The sequence below is a fragment of the Leptodactylus fuscus genome, chromosome 6 (assembly GCF_031893055.1).
Source record: "Leptodactylus fuscus isolate aLepFus1 chromosome 6, aLepFus1.hap2, whole genome shotgun sequence".
NCBI classification, from domain to species: domain Eukaryota; kingdom Metazoa; phylum Chordata; class Amphibia; order Anura; family Leptodactylidae; genus Leptodactylus; species Leptodactylus fuscus.
This window is the reverse complement of record NC_134270.1, coordinates 183,732,565-183,749,950: the sequence shown is the minus strand read 5'-3', so window position 1 is coordinate 183,749,950 and position 17,386 is coordinate 183,732,565. Positions and strand designations below refer to the sequence as shown.

The window sequence follows — 17,386 nt, the reverse complement described above, 5'->3', positions numbered from 1 at the left end:
CTCTACTATACAGTATAACAGGATCCTCTACTATACAGTATAACATGATCCTCTTCTATACAGTATAACGGGATCCTCTACTATACAGTATAACGGGATCCTCTACTACACAGTATAACAGGAATCCTCTACTATACAGTATAACAGGATCCTCTACTACACAGTATAACAGGAATCCTCTACTATACAGTATAACATGATCCTCTACTATACAGTATAACAGGAGTCCTCTACTATACAGTATAACAGGAATCCTCTACTATACAGTATAACAGGATCCTCTACTATACAGTATAACAGGATCCTCTACTACACAGTATAACAGGAATCCTCTACTATACAGTATAACATGATCCTCTACTATACAGTATAACAGGCATCCTCTACTATACAGTATAACAGGATCCTCTTCTATACAGTATAACAGGAATCCTCTACTATACAGTATAATATGATCCTCTACTATACAGTCGAACAGGAATCCTCTACTATACAGTATAACAGGATCCTCTACTATACAGTATAACAGGATCCTCTACTATACAGTATAACAGGAGTCCTCTACTATACAGTATAACAGGCATCCTCTACTATACAGTATAACAGGATCCTCTTCTATACAGTATAACAGGAATCCTCTACTACACAGTATAATATGATCCTCTACTATACAGTCGAACAGGAATCCTCTACTATACAGTATAACAGGATCCTCTACTATACAGTATAACAGGATCCTCTACTATACAGTATAACATGATCCTCTTCTATACAGTATAACGGGATCCTCTACTATACAGTATAACGGGATCCTCTACTACACAGTATAACAGGAATCCTCTACTATACAGTATAACAGGATCCTCTACTACACAGTATAACAGGAATCCTCTACTATACAGTATAACATGATCCTCTACTATACAGTATAACAGGAGTCCTCTACTATACAGTATAACAGGAATCCTCTACTATACAGTATAACAGGATCCTCTACTATACAGTATAACAGGATCCTCTACTACACAGTATAACAGGAATCCTCTACTATACAGTATAACATGATCCTCTACTATACAGTATAACAGGAGTCCTCTACTATACAGTATAACAGGCATCCTCTACTATACAGTATAACAGGATCCTCTTCTATACAGTATAACAGGAATCCTCTACTATACAGTATAATATGATCCTCTACTATACAGTCGAACAGGAATCCTCTACTATACAGTATAACAGGATCCTCTACTATACAGTATAACAGGAGTCCTCTACTATATAGTATAACAGGAATCCTCTACTATACAGTATAACAGGATCCTCTACTATACAGTATAACAGGATCCTCTACTACACAGTATAACAGGAATCCTCTACTATACAGTATAACATGATCCTCTACTATACAGTATAACAGGAGTCCTCTACTATACAGTATAACAGGAATCATCTACTATACAGTGTAACAGGATCCTCTACTATACAGTATAACAGGAATCCTCTACTATACAGTATAATATGATCCTCTACTATACAGTCGAACAGGAATCCTCTACTATACAGTATAACAGGATCCTCTACTATACAGTATAACAGGATCCTCTACTATACAGTATAACATGATCCTCTTCTATACAGTATAACGGGATCCTCTACTATACAGTATAACAGGATCCTCTACTACACAGTATAACAGGAATCCTCTACTATACAGTATAACATGATCCTCTACTATACAGTATAACAGGAGTCCTCTACTATACAGTATAACAGGAATCCTCTACTATACAGTATAACAGGATCCTCTACTATACAGTATAACAGGATCCTCTACTACACAGTATAACAGGAATCCTCTACTATACAGTATAACATGATCCTCTACTATACAGTATAACAGGAGTCCTCTACTATACAGTATAACAGGCATCCTCTACTATACAGTATAACAGGATCCTCTTCTATACAGTATAACAGGAATCCTCTACTATACAGTATAATATGATCCTCTACTATACAGTCGAACAGGAATCCTCTACTATACAGTATAACAGGATCCTCTACTATACAGTATAACAGGAGTCCTCTACTATATAGTATAACAGGAATCCTCTACTATACAGTATAACAGGATCCTCTACTATACAGTATAACAGGATCCTCTACTACACAGTATAACAGGAATCCTCTACTATACAGTATAACATGATCCTCTACTATACAGTATAACAGGAGTCCTCTACTATACAGTATAACAGGAATCATCTACTATACAGTGTAACAGGATCCTCTACTATACAGTATAACAGGAATCCTCTACTATACAGTATAATATGATCCTCTACTATACAGTCGAACAGGAATCCTCTACTATACAGTATAACAGGATCCTCTACTATACAGTATAACAGGATCCTCTACTATACAGTATAACATGATCCTCTTCTATACAGTATAACGGGATCCTCTACTATACAGTATAACATGATCCTCTACTACACAGTATAACAGGAATCCTCTACTATACAGTGTAACAGGATCCTCTACTATACAGTGTAACAGGATCCTCTACTATACAGTATAACAGGATCCTCTACTATACAGTATGACAGGAATTCTCTACTATACAGTATAACAGGATCCTCTACTATACAGTATAACAGGGATCTTCTACTATACAGTATGACAGGATCCTCTACTATACAGTATAACAGGCAGTGGCGTAACTAGGAATGGCGGGGCCCCGTGGCGAACTTTTGACATAGGGCCCCCCCCTCCCCAAACCGATGCCGAAGACCTCGACTGACCCCCTCCTCCGCACTCTATTATGTCCCTTAGTAAGCCCTGCACACAGTATTATCCCCAATAGTGTCCCCTGCACACACAGTATTAACCCCTATAGTGTCCAATGCACACAGTATTATCCCCCATAGTGTCCCCTGCACACACAGTATTTACCCCTAGTGTCCCCTGCACACACAGTATTATTAACCCCTATAGTGTCCAATGCACACACAGTATTAACCCCTATAGTGTCCAATGCACACACAGTATTAACCCCTATAGTGTCCAATGCACACACAGTATTAACCCCTATAGTGTCCAATGCACACAGTATTATTAACCCCTATAGTGTCCAATGCACACAGTATTATTAACCCCTATAGTGTCCAATGCACACAGTATTATTAACCCCTATAGTGTCCAATGTACACACAGTATTAACCCCTATAGTGCCCCTGCACACACAGTATTATCCCCCATAGTGTCCCCATATGTCCCACTGTGGACACCTATAAACATTTATTATACTCGGGGGTCTTTGCAGACCCCCGAGTATAATAATCGGAGACCCGGGGGATTAAAACCATTAAAAGAACAGAGACAGTTGCTTACCTGTTCCTGTCGGCTGTCCTGTCCGCTCTTGTCCAGCTTTAATGACGTCAGACGTCACATGACCCGGGAAGCTGGCCTGGGTCATGTGACGTCAGACACGAATGACGGAGGCCTGGCAGGATCGTGGAGAGGTAAGTAACACTGTTTTTTATGTTACCTTACCCCTCCCGGTGCGCCGATCATTATACTCGGGGGTCTGCAAAGACCCCCGAGTATAATGATAGCCTCTGTGGGCCCCGCAGTGTCACTTGCCGATCCCGGCCCAGCCAGGATCGGCAAGTGAATGGGGCCCGTAACGGACTTTTAAAAAAAAAAAAAAAAAAAAAAAACGCAGCGGTAGCGGCTGTCACCGGGCCCCCTAATGGCCCGGGCCCTGTGGCAGCTGCTACTGCTGCTACCACGGTAGTTACGCCCCTGATAACAGGATCCTCTACTATACAGTATAACAGGGATCCTCTACTATACAGTATAACAGGAATCCTCTACTATACAGTATAACAGGATCCTCTACTATACAGTATAACAGGATCCTCTACTATACAGTATAACAGGATCCTCTACTATACAGTATAACAGGATCCTCTACTATACAGTATAACAGGATCCTCTACTATACAGTATAACAGGAATCCTCTACTATACAGTATAACTGGAATCCTCTACTATACAGTATAACAGGATCCTCTACTATACAGTATAACAGGGATCTTCTACTATACAGTATAACAGGAATCCTCTACTATACAGTATAACAGGATCCTCTACTATACGGTATGACAGGAATTCTCTTCTATAGAGTATAACAGGGATCCTCTACTATACAGTATAACAGGATCCTCTACTATACAGTATAACAGGGATCCTTTACTATACAGTATAACAGGAATCCTCTACTATACAGTATAACAGGAATCCTCTACTATACAGTATAACAGGGATCCTCTACTATACAGTATAACAGGATCCTCTACTATACAGTATAACAGGGATCCTCTACTATACAGTATAACAGGGATCCTCTACTATACAGTATAACAGGGATCCTCTACTATACAGTATAACAGGAATCCTCTACTATACAGTATAACAGGAATCCTCTACTATACAGTATAACAGGAATCCTCTACTATACAGTATAACAGGATCCTCTACTATACAGTATAACAGAATCCTCTACTATACAGTATAACAGGGATCCTCTACTATACAGTATAACAGAGATCCTCTACTATACAGTATAACAGGGATCCTCTACTATACAGTATAACAGGAATCCTCTACTATACAATATAACAGGATCCTCTACTATACAGTATAACAGGATCCTCTACTATACAGTATAACAGGATCCTCTACTATACATTACACTTCTCACCATTCTTCTGTCCGGCCAGTTTGTTCATTAGATAAGACTTCCCAGTCCGATATTTCCCGACTATGGCCACAACAACCACCTTCTGAGTAATGGCGGATAAGATCTCCAGAGCCGCCTGATTCACTTGGATTGTCCCATCTTCATGGTTCTCTATTAAACACACCGGACGCTCCATTACTGGGGAATGAAGAAAAATGTGATAAAATATGAAGTCCAGTAATTCTGCCTGAGAATTGTCTCCATTGAAATTCATTGTAAATACATAAAGAAGAAGTTTACATTCTCAACACTCAGGTACAAATGAGATTTCACTAGAGATGGGAGAAGCGGATTGTAATGAGACATGTCTGTAACAGAATTGGTTCCCCCTCTATCTCCTCTCTGGTCACTGTCTATAGCCCTGACCGTCCTCTCCAGTCTGACAATGAGCTTAGACTTGCCTCTTCTTTTATCCGCTCATCCCTCTCCTGTCACTCATCTTTTCTTGAGCTGCACCGGTGCTCTGGAACGGTTTACCCCGGACAAGCTGATTAATCCAAAATTACAGCAGCTTCCAAACTGCCCTAATATCACATCTGATTGGTCAGGATTATCACGTGACCTGATCACCTTGTAGTGAATGGAAGTGGAGAACATAACCCCTTTTATTCTTCCTCTCTGTTTCTTGGTCCCTGTCCTCTCCATCTAGACGTTTCCCTGCACTGCTTGCACTTGGTATATGTTTATTCACATTACTGACCGGCAACGGGATCAGACAGCTTCAGTTCTACAACAGTTTCTAGTAAAGGATGGCTGGACCATTGTAGGAGACAAGTCTCCCGACCTCCTGCATTCCCCTGTATCCTCATAGATTGTAAGAAGAGATTTAGGCCCTTTAGGTAACTTCAGCCTCTACCTGCAGAGCTTGGGGGAAATCAGGGTGGATTCAGCCTAGAAGGATCAGAATTGTGCAAAGCAGATGGTGGAGGAATATGAGAAGGAATTATAGAGGTTGGCGCAGACATGACAATTCATGTTGGGGTACTTGACACTGGTGGGCACGAAAATGAAGGCTCTATCCAGTGGTGGTTCATTTTTATCAAAGTGAGCCGGTCGGCACTCTCAGCTGACAGACGGGTGCGCTTGTCAGTGATGATGCCACCGGCTGCACTGAACACCCTCTCAGATAGGACGCTGGCGGCAGGACAGGACAGCACCTCCAAGGCATATAGGGCAAGTTCAAGCCACAGGTCCAACTTCGACACACAATACGTGTAGGGCGCAGAGGGATCGGAGAGGACAGGGCTGTGGTCGGAAAGGTATTCCCGCAACATGCGCCTATACTTCTCACGCCTGGTGACACTAGGACCCTCAGTGGCGGCACTTTGGCGAGGGGGTGCCATCAAGGTGTCCCAGACCTTAGACAGTGTGCCCCTTGTTTGTGTGGACCGGATGGCACTTGTTCGCCTCATGGAGGAACTCTCCTCTCTGCCGCCAACGTCACATGCTGGAAACATCTCCATCATATTCTGCACCAGTTGCTTGTGGCAAGCATTGATGCGATTGGCCCTCCCCTCTACCGGAATAAAAGAGGAGATGTTAATTTTATACCGGGGGTCAAGGATAGCAAAGATCCAGTACTGGTTGTCCTCCATGATTTTGACTATGCGCTTATCACTGGAAAAGCACTCCAACATGAAGTCAGCCATGTCTGCCACAGTGTTAATTGGCATGACTTTGCTGCCCCCACCGGAAAGGTCACTCTCCATTTCCTCCTCTTCCTCCTCCCTTTCGCCCCATCCGCAAGAATGGGACACATTTACTTCCCCGGTAGCCTCATGTGTCACAATCATATCATCTGCCACGTTTTCATCCTCCTCCTCCGTCATTAAACGCTGTGAAGCGGACAGATGTGTGGACCTACTCTCCAGCTGTGACGGATCGGATGCTATCCCTGACTCCTCTGTGTGATCTGAGTTATCCCTGATGTCAATCAGGGATTCTCTCAGAACACACAAGAGCGGGATTGTAAGGCTCACCATCGCATCCTCAGAGCTCACCCTCCTTGTGGACTCCTCAAAGACCCGTAGGATGTCACAAAGGTCTCTCATCCATGGCCACTCATGGATGAGAAACTGAGGCAGCTGACTTTGTGGCACCCTAGGGTTTTGTAGCTGGTATTCCATCAAAGGTCTCTGCTGCTCAACCACTCTATTCAACATCTGAAACGTTGAGTTCCAGCGTGTGGGGACGTCGCAAAACAGCCGATGTTGTGGCAGATGGAGGCATTGCTGGAGTTTTTTGAGGCTAGCAGCAGCTACTGTAGACTTGCGAAAGTGGGTTGCACAAGTGCCGCACTTTCACCAGTAGCTCCGGCACATTTGGGTATGTCTTTAAAAAACATTGCACCACTAGGTTGAAGACGTGGGCCAGGCATGGAACATGTTGGAGTCCGGCAAGCTCCAGAGCTGCTACCAGGTTCCGGCCATTATCTGACACGACCATGCCTGGGCCCAGGTGCAGCTGCTCAAACCATATTGCTGTCCCATCGAGGAGGGCATCCCTCACCTCGGAGGCAGTGTGCTGTCTGTCCCCCAAGCTGATCAGCTTCAGCACGGCCTGCTGACATCTCCCCACGCCAGTGCTGTAATGTTTCCAGCTCGTAGCTGGAGTCAATTTAACAGCGGCGGCGGAGGAGGAGTATTTTGTTTCAGAGCCCCTGCCAGGAATGTTAGGCGGGGAGACGAGGTACACCGGGCCAGTTTGGGAAGCAGTCCCAGCCTCAACTACATTCACTCAGTGTGCCGTCAGTGAAAGGTAGCGTCCCTGTCCACATGCACTTATCCACGCCTCAGTGGTCAAGTGAACCTTTGTGCAAATCGCGGAACTTAGGGCCCACCGGATGTTGCGTGACACATGCTGGTGCAAGGCGGGGACGGCACACCGGGAGAAATAGTGACGGCTAGGGACGGCATAGCAAAGTGCCGCACTTGCCATCAGGTCCCAGAAGGCCGGAGTTTCCACAAGCCGGAATGTCAACATCTCCTGGGCCAAGAGTCTGGAGATGTGCGCGTTCAAGGCTTGCGCATGTGGGTGGTTAGAGATGGTGAGTTGCTGGGAGGAGGCGCATGATGGTGCAGGAGAAGGAGCTGAGACAGGAACAGGGGAGGATGAGGGAGAAGCCCCCTAAGTGGGGGAGCCAGATGTTGTGGTGTCCTGGCTGGTGCTCTGGACTGCAGCGCCAGCGCTGGCAACAGTGGGAGAGGCAGTAGCGGCAACGCCGGACAATGATTGTCCTGTGTTTGCTCTCTGCCACTGAGTCCAGTGCTTGGATTCCAAATGACGGTGAAAGGAATTGGTTGAAATGTTGCTCTTTTCAGAGCCCCTACTCAGTTTCGAGTGGCAAATTGTGCAAACCATACTATACTTGTCCTCCGCGCATTCCTTGAAAAATCTCTACACCATCGAGGAACATGCCTTCGATGGAGGAGTTTTTCTGGGCTGGCTAGAATAGGGAACATATTGGGCCATTCTGGTGTGGCCTGGCTTCAGTGAAGCAGCTGTCCTCTGCCTCTGGACATGCCTCTGCCTCTAGCCACCCTCTGTGGTGCTGCACCTCCCTCAACATCGACACTGCTTTCCCCGCTTGACATCCCCCCTGTCCAGGATGGGTCAGAGTCCTCATCGTCCACCACCTCCTCTGCCAATTCCTCTCTAGCCATCTCCTCCTGCACACCGCACATGGCAACAGGCTGCTCTGATGGCAACTGTGTGTCGTCATCGTCACTGAGGGTGGGTTGCTGGTCAACCATCACAAAATGAACAGGAGATGGAGGAGACTCCAGTGTATGGGCATCTGAACATGGGCTGGTCACATAGTAGTGGTTAGAATGGTGGCACTCCCAATGACACTTTGGGCACAATAGTAAATCCTCTCCCCGTATCTTATCTGTATAAAGTACTGGCCTTGCTCACCCGGTATACATGGACTGGGCCAAACCCAGAATCTGACTCTCCACAGTGTTTTGGGGGCTTAGGTGTCCCGGATGTTCACCAGTGTTATTTGTTGACTTTCCTTTCTCATCTTTCTTTGCTTGTCGGCTGTGTCTACATAACAAAGAAGGCTTGTGGATGACCTTGGATATCCTCACTCAGTTTACAGACTATGTACTACAATGGATCACAGCCTCCTTACAGTCCTGGGGTCACCTCCTGAGAAGACTAGGCCAAATCCCTCCTCCTTCTACCAGGTCTATGGTCATTCCGGCCTTCTATACATTTGTATCTGGATCGAGGAAGGTATCACACCAATAGGAGCTCATAGGAAAAGCTCACATGAAAATATGTTGCACCTTGTAGAGACTTCTATAAATCCGAGATACCCTGAGACCATCTATAACCTCTAAGCGTCTATTTGCCATGCCGGCGTATCAACACTTCACAACGACTTCAGATCGATCAAAGGGAATCTCAGTATTCTGTAACGGTGTAGTCTCAAAGTCTAAACCAGGTCATATTTTAAGATGGGAAAGTGACCTTCAGTTTAGTCAAAATTGGCCTGCTATGGGTCTCGAGAATCACCAAGGACGCTACCTACTAGGAGACTGCAACTAAACTTCTACATGGTTGGTATAGAACCCCATTACAAGTGTTGAAATCAGTCCGGTCAGGAGCTCTACTCTCTGTTGTGGACAATGGCTTCCTACATTGGTCTTTGGTTGGAGGGGCCTTTGGGATGTAACTTCTGGGCGCCACATTACAGTTGATGGAGGATGTTACTTCCTTACCAATCAGGCTGATGGCACCTATGGCTTTATAGGCCTCTCTGATCTCCTGGAGTCTAGCTGGAGGATGGCGGGTCACATCATTACAGTGCCGCGTTTGCTTCCGTCCGGTCCTGGAAGCCAATGGAACCTCTTACTCTTAGGGAACTCAGCTCATTGCTACATTTTGATTATTCCATGGCCAAGATTCAATATTCTGGCACTGTGGCGAAATACACTCACTGGGAATTCTGTCGTCAATTCTTGAGGCCCAAATCTCACTCCCACCACTGCCCGTTCCCGTATCCCGGCATAGTCCTGTAGTCTTTGCCCTGAGCTGTTTGATAGGACCTTATTGACATGATGATCCTGTCTTCTCCTCTCCCATGGCTCGGCCTACACTTATACCTGGGACAGTCTTCCTCCTGTACCTGAATAACTTATTGTGTAATGTCCCCTTATGTTTTTGTAGTTCCTGTTTTTTTTGTTGCATTGCACTGACTATCCCTTTATTGTAACATGTAAAACTATAAAACAAGAGTCTGTAATCCGCGCCGCACCCCGAGCCTGCCCCGACTATGGGAAATGTTTTATCTCTCATGTTACGGACGGATACGCGTCAGCTGTTCTCTCGCAGACTTCTCTTGGCCACCAGCCTTTGGCGTATTACACTTCCTCCCTGGATCCTGGATCTCCATGTGAACAATCTCTAACAGCCGCTGCATTTGTAGATGAAATTGCATTTGCACATTAAATTAGGATCTCCTATTGTTGTGTTTGAGGAACATGAAGTCTATGGAGAAGTCACAGTCTCTCCTGACGCCCCAGAGACGCTCTGCGTACGAGGGTTTCTTGTCATCACCTTCTTTGACTATTGTCCATTGTTATACTGTAAATCCAGCCGTCTTTATAACTCATCCAGTACATTCTGGTGATGAAGTACTTGAGGGTCCTCAAACACCCCCCCCCTCCTTAAATTGTACTTGAGGGCCCCATTCCTGTGTACATTGTGGGGTCTTCATATGTGAATCCAGACACTGGCGTGCATCTCACTGAGTGAGCCATAGTCTCTAGGCAATGAAGAGCCAGTAGGGTGGTGGGATGTGTCCTCTACCTACTCTGCTCAAGCAGCTGAACTCATATCTGCATTGCTGGCGTTACACATGTATTCCAAGCAGACCCTGACTCTGTATACTGACCCTGACTCTGAACACTGACCCTGACTCTGTGCACTGACTCTGACTCTGTACACTTTGCACTGACCTTGACTCTGTACACTGACCCTGACTCTGTACACTTTGCACTGACTCTGGACACTGACCCTGACTCTCTACACTGACTCTGACTCTGTATACTGACCCTAACTCTCTACACTGACCCTGACTCTGACTCTGTATACTGACCCTGACACTGTGCACTGACTCTGACTCTGTGCACTTTGCACTGACAATGATTCTGTACACTTCGCACTGACCTTGACTCTGTATACTGACCCTGACTCTGTGCACTGACTCTGACTCTGTGCACTGACCCTGACTCTGAACACTGACCCTGACTCTGTACACTTTGCACTGACCCTGACTCTGTACACTTTGCACTGACCCTGACTCTGTAAACTGATCCTGACTCTGTACACTTTGCACTGACGCTGACTCTGTACACTGACCTTGACTCTGTGCACTGACCCTGACTCTGTACACTTTGCACTGACCCTGACTCTGTACACTTTGCACTGACCCTCACTGTACACTTTGCACTGACCCTGACTCTGTACACTGATCCTGACTCTGTACACTTTGCACTGACCCTGACTCTGTGCACTGATCCTGACTCTGTACACTTTGCACTGACCCTGACTCTGTGCACTGACCCTGACTCTGTACACTTTGCACTGACGCTGACTCTGTACACTTTGCACTGACCCTGACTCTGTACACTTTGCACTGACCCTGACTCTGTGCACTGACCCTGACTCTGTACACTTTGCACTGACCCTGACTCTGTACACTTTGCACCGACGCTGACTCTGTACACTTTGCACCGACGCTGACTCTGTACACTTTGCACCGACCCTGACTCTGTACACTTTGCACCGACCCTGACTCTGTACACTTTGCACCGACCCTGACTCTGTACACTTTGCACCGACCCTGACTCTGTACACTTTGCACCGACCCTGACTCTGTACACTTTGCACCGACCCTGACTCTGTACACTTTGCACCGACCATGACTCTGTACACTTTGCACCGACCATGACTCTGTACACTTTGCACCGACCCTGACTCTGTACACTTTGCACTGACCCTGACTCTGTACACTTTGCACTGACCCTGACTCTGTACACTGACCCTGACTCTGTGCATTGACCTCTGTACACTTTGCACTGACCCTCTCAATGTACACTTTGCACTGACCCTCTCTCTGTACACTTTGCACTGACCCTCTCTCTGTACACTTTGCACTGACCCTCTCTCTGTACACTTTGCACTGACCCTCTCTCTGTACACTTTGCACTGACCCTGACTCTGTACACTTTGCACCGACCCTGACTCTGTACACTGACCCTGACTCTGTACACTTTGCACTGACTCTGGACACTGACCCTGACTCTCTACACTGACTCTGACTCTGTATACTGACCCTAACTCTCTACACTGACCCTGACTCTGACTCTGTATACTGACCCTGACACTGTGCACTGACTCTGACTCTGTGCACTTTGCACTGACAATGATTCTGTACACTTCGCACTGACCTTGACTCTGTGCACTGACCCTGACTCTGAACACTGACCCTGACTCTGTACACTTTGCACTGACCCTGACTCTGTACACTTTGCACTGACCCTGACTCTGTACACTTTGCACTGACCCTGACTCTGTACACTGATCCTGACTCTGTACACTTTGCACTGACCCTGACTCTGTGCACTGATCCTGACTCTGTACACTTTGCACTGACCCTGACTCTGTGCACTGACCCTGACTCTGTACACTTTGCACTGACGCTGACTCTGTACACTTTGCACTGACCCTGACTCTGTACACTTTGCACTGACCCTGACTCTGTACACTTTACACTGACCCTGACTCTGTGCACTGACCCTGACTCTGTACACTTTGCACTGACCCTGACTCTGTACACTTTGCACCGACGCTGACTCTGTACACTTTGCACCGACGCTGACTCTGTACACTTTGCACCGACCCTGACTCTGTACACTTTGCACCGACCCTGACTCTGTACACTTTGCACCGACCCTGACTCTGTACACTTTGCACCGACCCTGACTCTGTACACTTTGCACCGACCCTGACTCTGTACACTTTGCACCGACCATGACTCTGTACACTTTGCACCGACCATGACTCTGTACACTTTGCACCGACCCTGACTCTGTACACTTTGCACTGACCCTGACTCTGTACACTGACCCTGACTCTGTGCATTGACCTCTGTACACTTTGCACTGACCCTCTCAATGTACACTTTGCACTGACCCTCTCTCTGTACACTTTGCACTGACCCTCTCTCTGTACACTTTGCACTGACCCTCTCTCTGTACACTTTGCACTGACCCTGACTCTGTACACTTTGCACCGACCCTGACTCTGTACACTGACCCTGACTCTGTACACTTTGCACTGACTCTGGACACTGACCCTGACTCTCTACACTGACTCTGACTCTGTATACTGACCCTAACTCTCTACACTGACCCTGACTCTGACTCTGTATACTGACCCTGACACTGTGCACTGACTCTGACTCTGTGCACTTTGCACTGACAATGATTCTGTACACTTCGCACTGACCTTGACTCTGTATACTGACCCTGACTCTGTGCACTGATTCTGACTCTGTGCACTGACCCTGACTCTGAACACTGACCCTGACTCTGTACACTTTGCACTGACCCTGACTCTGTACACTTTGCACTGACCCTGACTCTGTACACTTTGCACTGACCCTGACTATGTAAACTGATCCTGACTCTGTACACTTTGCACTGACGCTGACTCTGTACACTGACCTTGACTCTGTGCACTGACCCTGACTCTGTACACTTTGCACTGACCCTGACTCTATACACTTTGCACTGACCCTCACTGTACACTTTGCACTGACCCTGACTCTGTACACTGATCCTGACTCTGTACACTTTGCACTGACCCTGACTCTGTGCACTGACCCTGACTCTGTACACTTTGCACTGACGCTGACTCTGTACACTTTGCACTGACCCTGACTCTGTACACTTTGCACTGACCCTGACTCTGTACACTTTACACTGACCCTGACTCTGTACACTTTGCACCGACCCTGACTCTGTACACTTTGCACCGACGCTGACTCTGTATACTTTGCACCGACGCTGACTCTGTACACTTTGCACCGACCCTGACTGTACACTTTGCACCGACCCTGACTCTGTACACTTTGCACCGACCCTGACTCTGTACACTTTGCACCGACCCTGACTCTGTACACTTTGCACCGACCCTGACTGTACACTTTGCACCGACCCTGACTCTGTACACTTTGCACCGACCCTGACTCTGTACACTTTGCACCGACCCTGACTCTGTACACTTTGCACCGACCCTGACTCTGTACACTTTGCACCGACCCTGACTCTGTACACTTTGCACCGACCATGACTCTGTACACTTTGCACCGACCATGACTCTGTACACTTTGCACCGACCCTGACTCTGTACACTTTGCACTGACCCTGACTCTCTTTCGCTCACTTGTATGTTCCAGATTTGGATGCTAAAGTTCCATTCTCTTCATGGGTGCAGCTATTGTCAGATTCTTCGGGGCCTACAGAACATTCTCCTGCTCACGAGCTCCTAAAGCGAGTGGCCGTTACCATATCTGCCTATGGATTATATAGCCATGGGATACAAACATCTCGTGTATACTTGTGATAGGACAATCCTATTCTTGGGGGCTGAGACTCTCCCAAGTGTAATAGCAGATGCAAAATCAGTGTCCGGACTTCTAACGGGGGAAGTGTCGCCGGAAATTGATCAATTTTGGAGTCAGACCCCATTTTGCAAATGAAATAATAACAGAAGTGTGAAAGTCATTAGGAATAACACAGAAAGCTAATCTCATCACCCCCAACCCAATGGACTGGTGGAAAGAGTGAATGGGTTAATAAAAGCACATTTAGGTAAATTAGGTGACACCGCAGGGAAACAATGTTACTATTACATGGCGTGCGCCCTCACGGGAGGGGATCATCATCTTACACCACATGAGATAGTCACAGGTACCTCTGATGTCCCCTCAATTGACGAAACGGAAAGAAGAAGGTAATTGATTAGCGGGTGAAATTCTGATTTATACGAAGGAATAAACCAAAGCAAACTGGTAAATCACAGTCCAAAGACGAAAGACCTCTAGACTCCAGGGGATAAAGGGGGCTTCCGAAATCAGATGAGTGGCTGGAAACAACCAAAGTCAATGGCCAGCGGCTGTTACAGTGAAGGAGCGATCAGCCTGGATCCCCTCACCCACCGCAGAGGAGTCGCAGACCGTGCCGGAGACTCGCCCCTCCCCCCCCCACCGCCTACATGATGGACAGATTATAAAGTCGTTCTTATAGTTATAATCGTATTATTATTTATATAGCAGCATTAATTCCATGCAGCTTTACATACGGTATACAAGATATGATGTCTGTACATTACAGAGTGTTTCCCATTCTCCCCTTTCTGCAGCTTCGCCTGCTCTCACGTCTTCTCACTTCCTATATTCCTTATCAAACAGTCATTGCCGCCAACACCGCCCCTCCCCCAACTTACTGAACAAGACATCATGTAGACTTTGCCTTTACCTGGAGAAATTATTATTTTTTATTACTACCGGAGATATAATATTAATGCAAATAAAATAATTGGCTCCATAACCGTCCATCACATTGCACTGGGCGGGGGAGTAAAACAACATACATGGTGCAGAGGAGAAGGAACCGAGAAAATGGAGAAGTCTTATCTGTTTGTAAACAAAGAGAGATAACAAGACTTTATCTGCAGACTGCAAATAACTGACCAGATTCCCCTCAGCCCCCTCCCCCTCCAGAGAGCAGCGACCTCATCTGTCCTATCTTATCACACACATCCCTGGAAACGCTGTGTAAACTCACTATTCTGCTGGTGCAGTCACTGTGTACATACATTACATTACTTATCCTGTATTATACCCCAGAGCTGCGCTCACTATTCTGCTGGTGCAGTCACTGTGTACATACATTACATTACTTATCCTGTATTAAACTCCAGAGCTGCGCTCACTATTCTGCTGGTACAGTCACTGTGTACATACATTACATTACTTATCCTGTATTATACTCCAGAGCTGCGCTCACTATTCTGCTGGTGCAGTCACTGTGTACATACATTACATTACTTATCCTGTATTATACTCCAGAGCTGCGCTCACTATTCTGCTGGAGCAGTCACTGTGTACATACATTACATTACTTATCCTGTATTATACTCCAGAGCTGCGCTCACTATTCTGCCGATACAGTCACTGTGTACATACATTACATTACTTATCCTGTATTATACCCCAGAGCTGCGCTCACTATTCTGCTGGTGCAGTCACTGTGTACATACATTACATTACTTATCCTGTATTATACCCCAGAGCTGCGCTCACTATTCTGCTGGTACAGTCACTGTGTACATACATTACATTACTTATCCTGTATTATACTCCAGAGCTGCGCTCACTATTCTGCTGGTGCAGTCACTGTGTACATACATTACATTACTTATCCTGTATTATACTCCAGAGCTGCGCTCACTATTCTGCTGGAGCAGTCACTGTGTACATACATTACATTACTTATCCTGTATTATACTCCAGAGCTGCGCTCACTATTCTGCCGATACAGTCACTGTGTACATACATTACATTACTTATCCTGTATTATACTCCAGAGCTGCGCTCACTATTCTGCCGGTGCAGTCACTGTGTACATACATTACATTACTTATCCTGTATTATACTCCAGAGCTGCGCTCACTATTCTGCCAATACAGTCACTGTGTACATACATTACATTACTTATCCTGTATTATACTCCAGAGCTGCGCTCACTATTCTGCTGGTACAGTCACTGTGTACATACATTACATTACTTATCCTGTATTATACTCCAGAGCTGCGCTCACTATTCTGCTGGTACAGTCACTGTGTACATACATTACATTACTTATCCTGTATTATACTCCAGAGCTGCGCTCACTATTCTGCTGGTACAGTCACTGTGTACATACATTACATTACTTATCCTGTATTATACTCCAGAGCTGCGCTCACTATTCTGCTGGTACAGTCACTGTGTACATACATTACATTACTTATCCTGTATTACACTCCAGAGCTGCGCTCACTATTCTGCTGGTGCAGTCACTGTGTACATACATTACATTACTTATTCTGTATTATACTCCAGAGCTGCGCTCACTATTCTGCTGGTGCAGTCACTGTGTACATAATACATTACATTACTTATCCTGTATTATACTCCAGAGCTGCGCTCACTATTCTGCTGGTGTAGTCACTGTGTACATACATTACATTACTTATCCTGTATTATACCCCAGAGCTGCGCTCACTATTCTGCTGGTGCAGTCACTGTGTACATACATTACATTACTTATCCTGTATTATACTCCAGAGCTGCGCTCACTATTCTGCCGGGACAGTCACTGTGTACATACATTACATTACTTATCCAGTATTATACTCCAGAGCTGCGCTCACTATTCTGCTGGTGCAGTCACTGTGTACATACATTACATTACTTATCCTGTATTATACTCCAGAGCTGCGCTCACTATTCT

The 17,386-nt window shown here is 46.0% G+C and overlaps 1 protein-coding gene across 1 annotated transcript in view; it reads right to left on the bottom strand.

The window, feature by feature from the left end:
- Positions 1-15,264, bottom strand: part of LOC142209061 (uncharacterized) — a 385,129-nt gene extending 369,865 nt beyond the window's left edge. Inside the window, exons 1-2 of the mRNA XM_075278004.1 lie at positions 15,191-15,264; positions 4,775-4,951 (exon numbers count right to left, since the gene is read on the bottom strand). Of these exons, the coding sequence (XP_075134105.1) occupies positions 4,775-4,949 (175 nt within the window). The 5' untranslated portion in view covers positions 4,950-4,951; positions 15,191-15,264. The remainder of the gene's footprint in view (positions 1-4,774; positions 4,952-15,190) is intronic.
- Between the last annotated feature and the right edge of the window lie 2,122 nt (positions 15,265-17,386).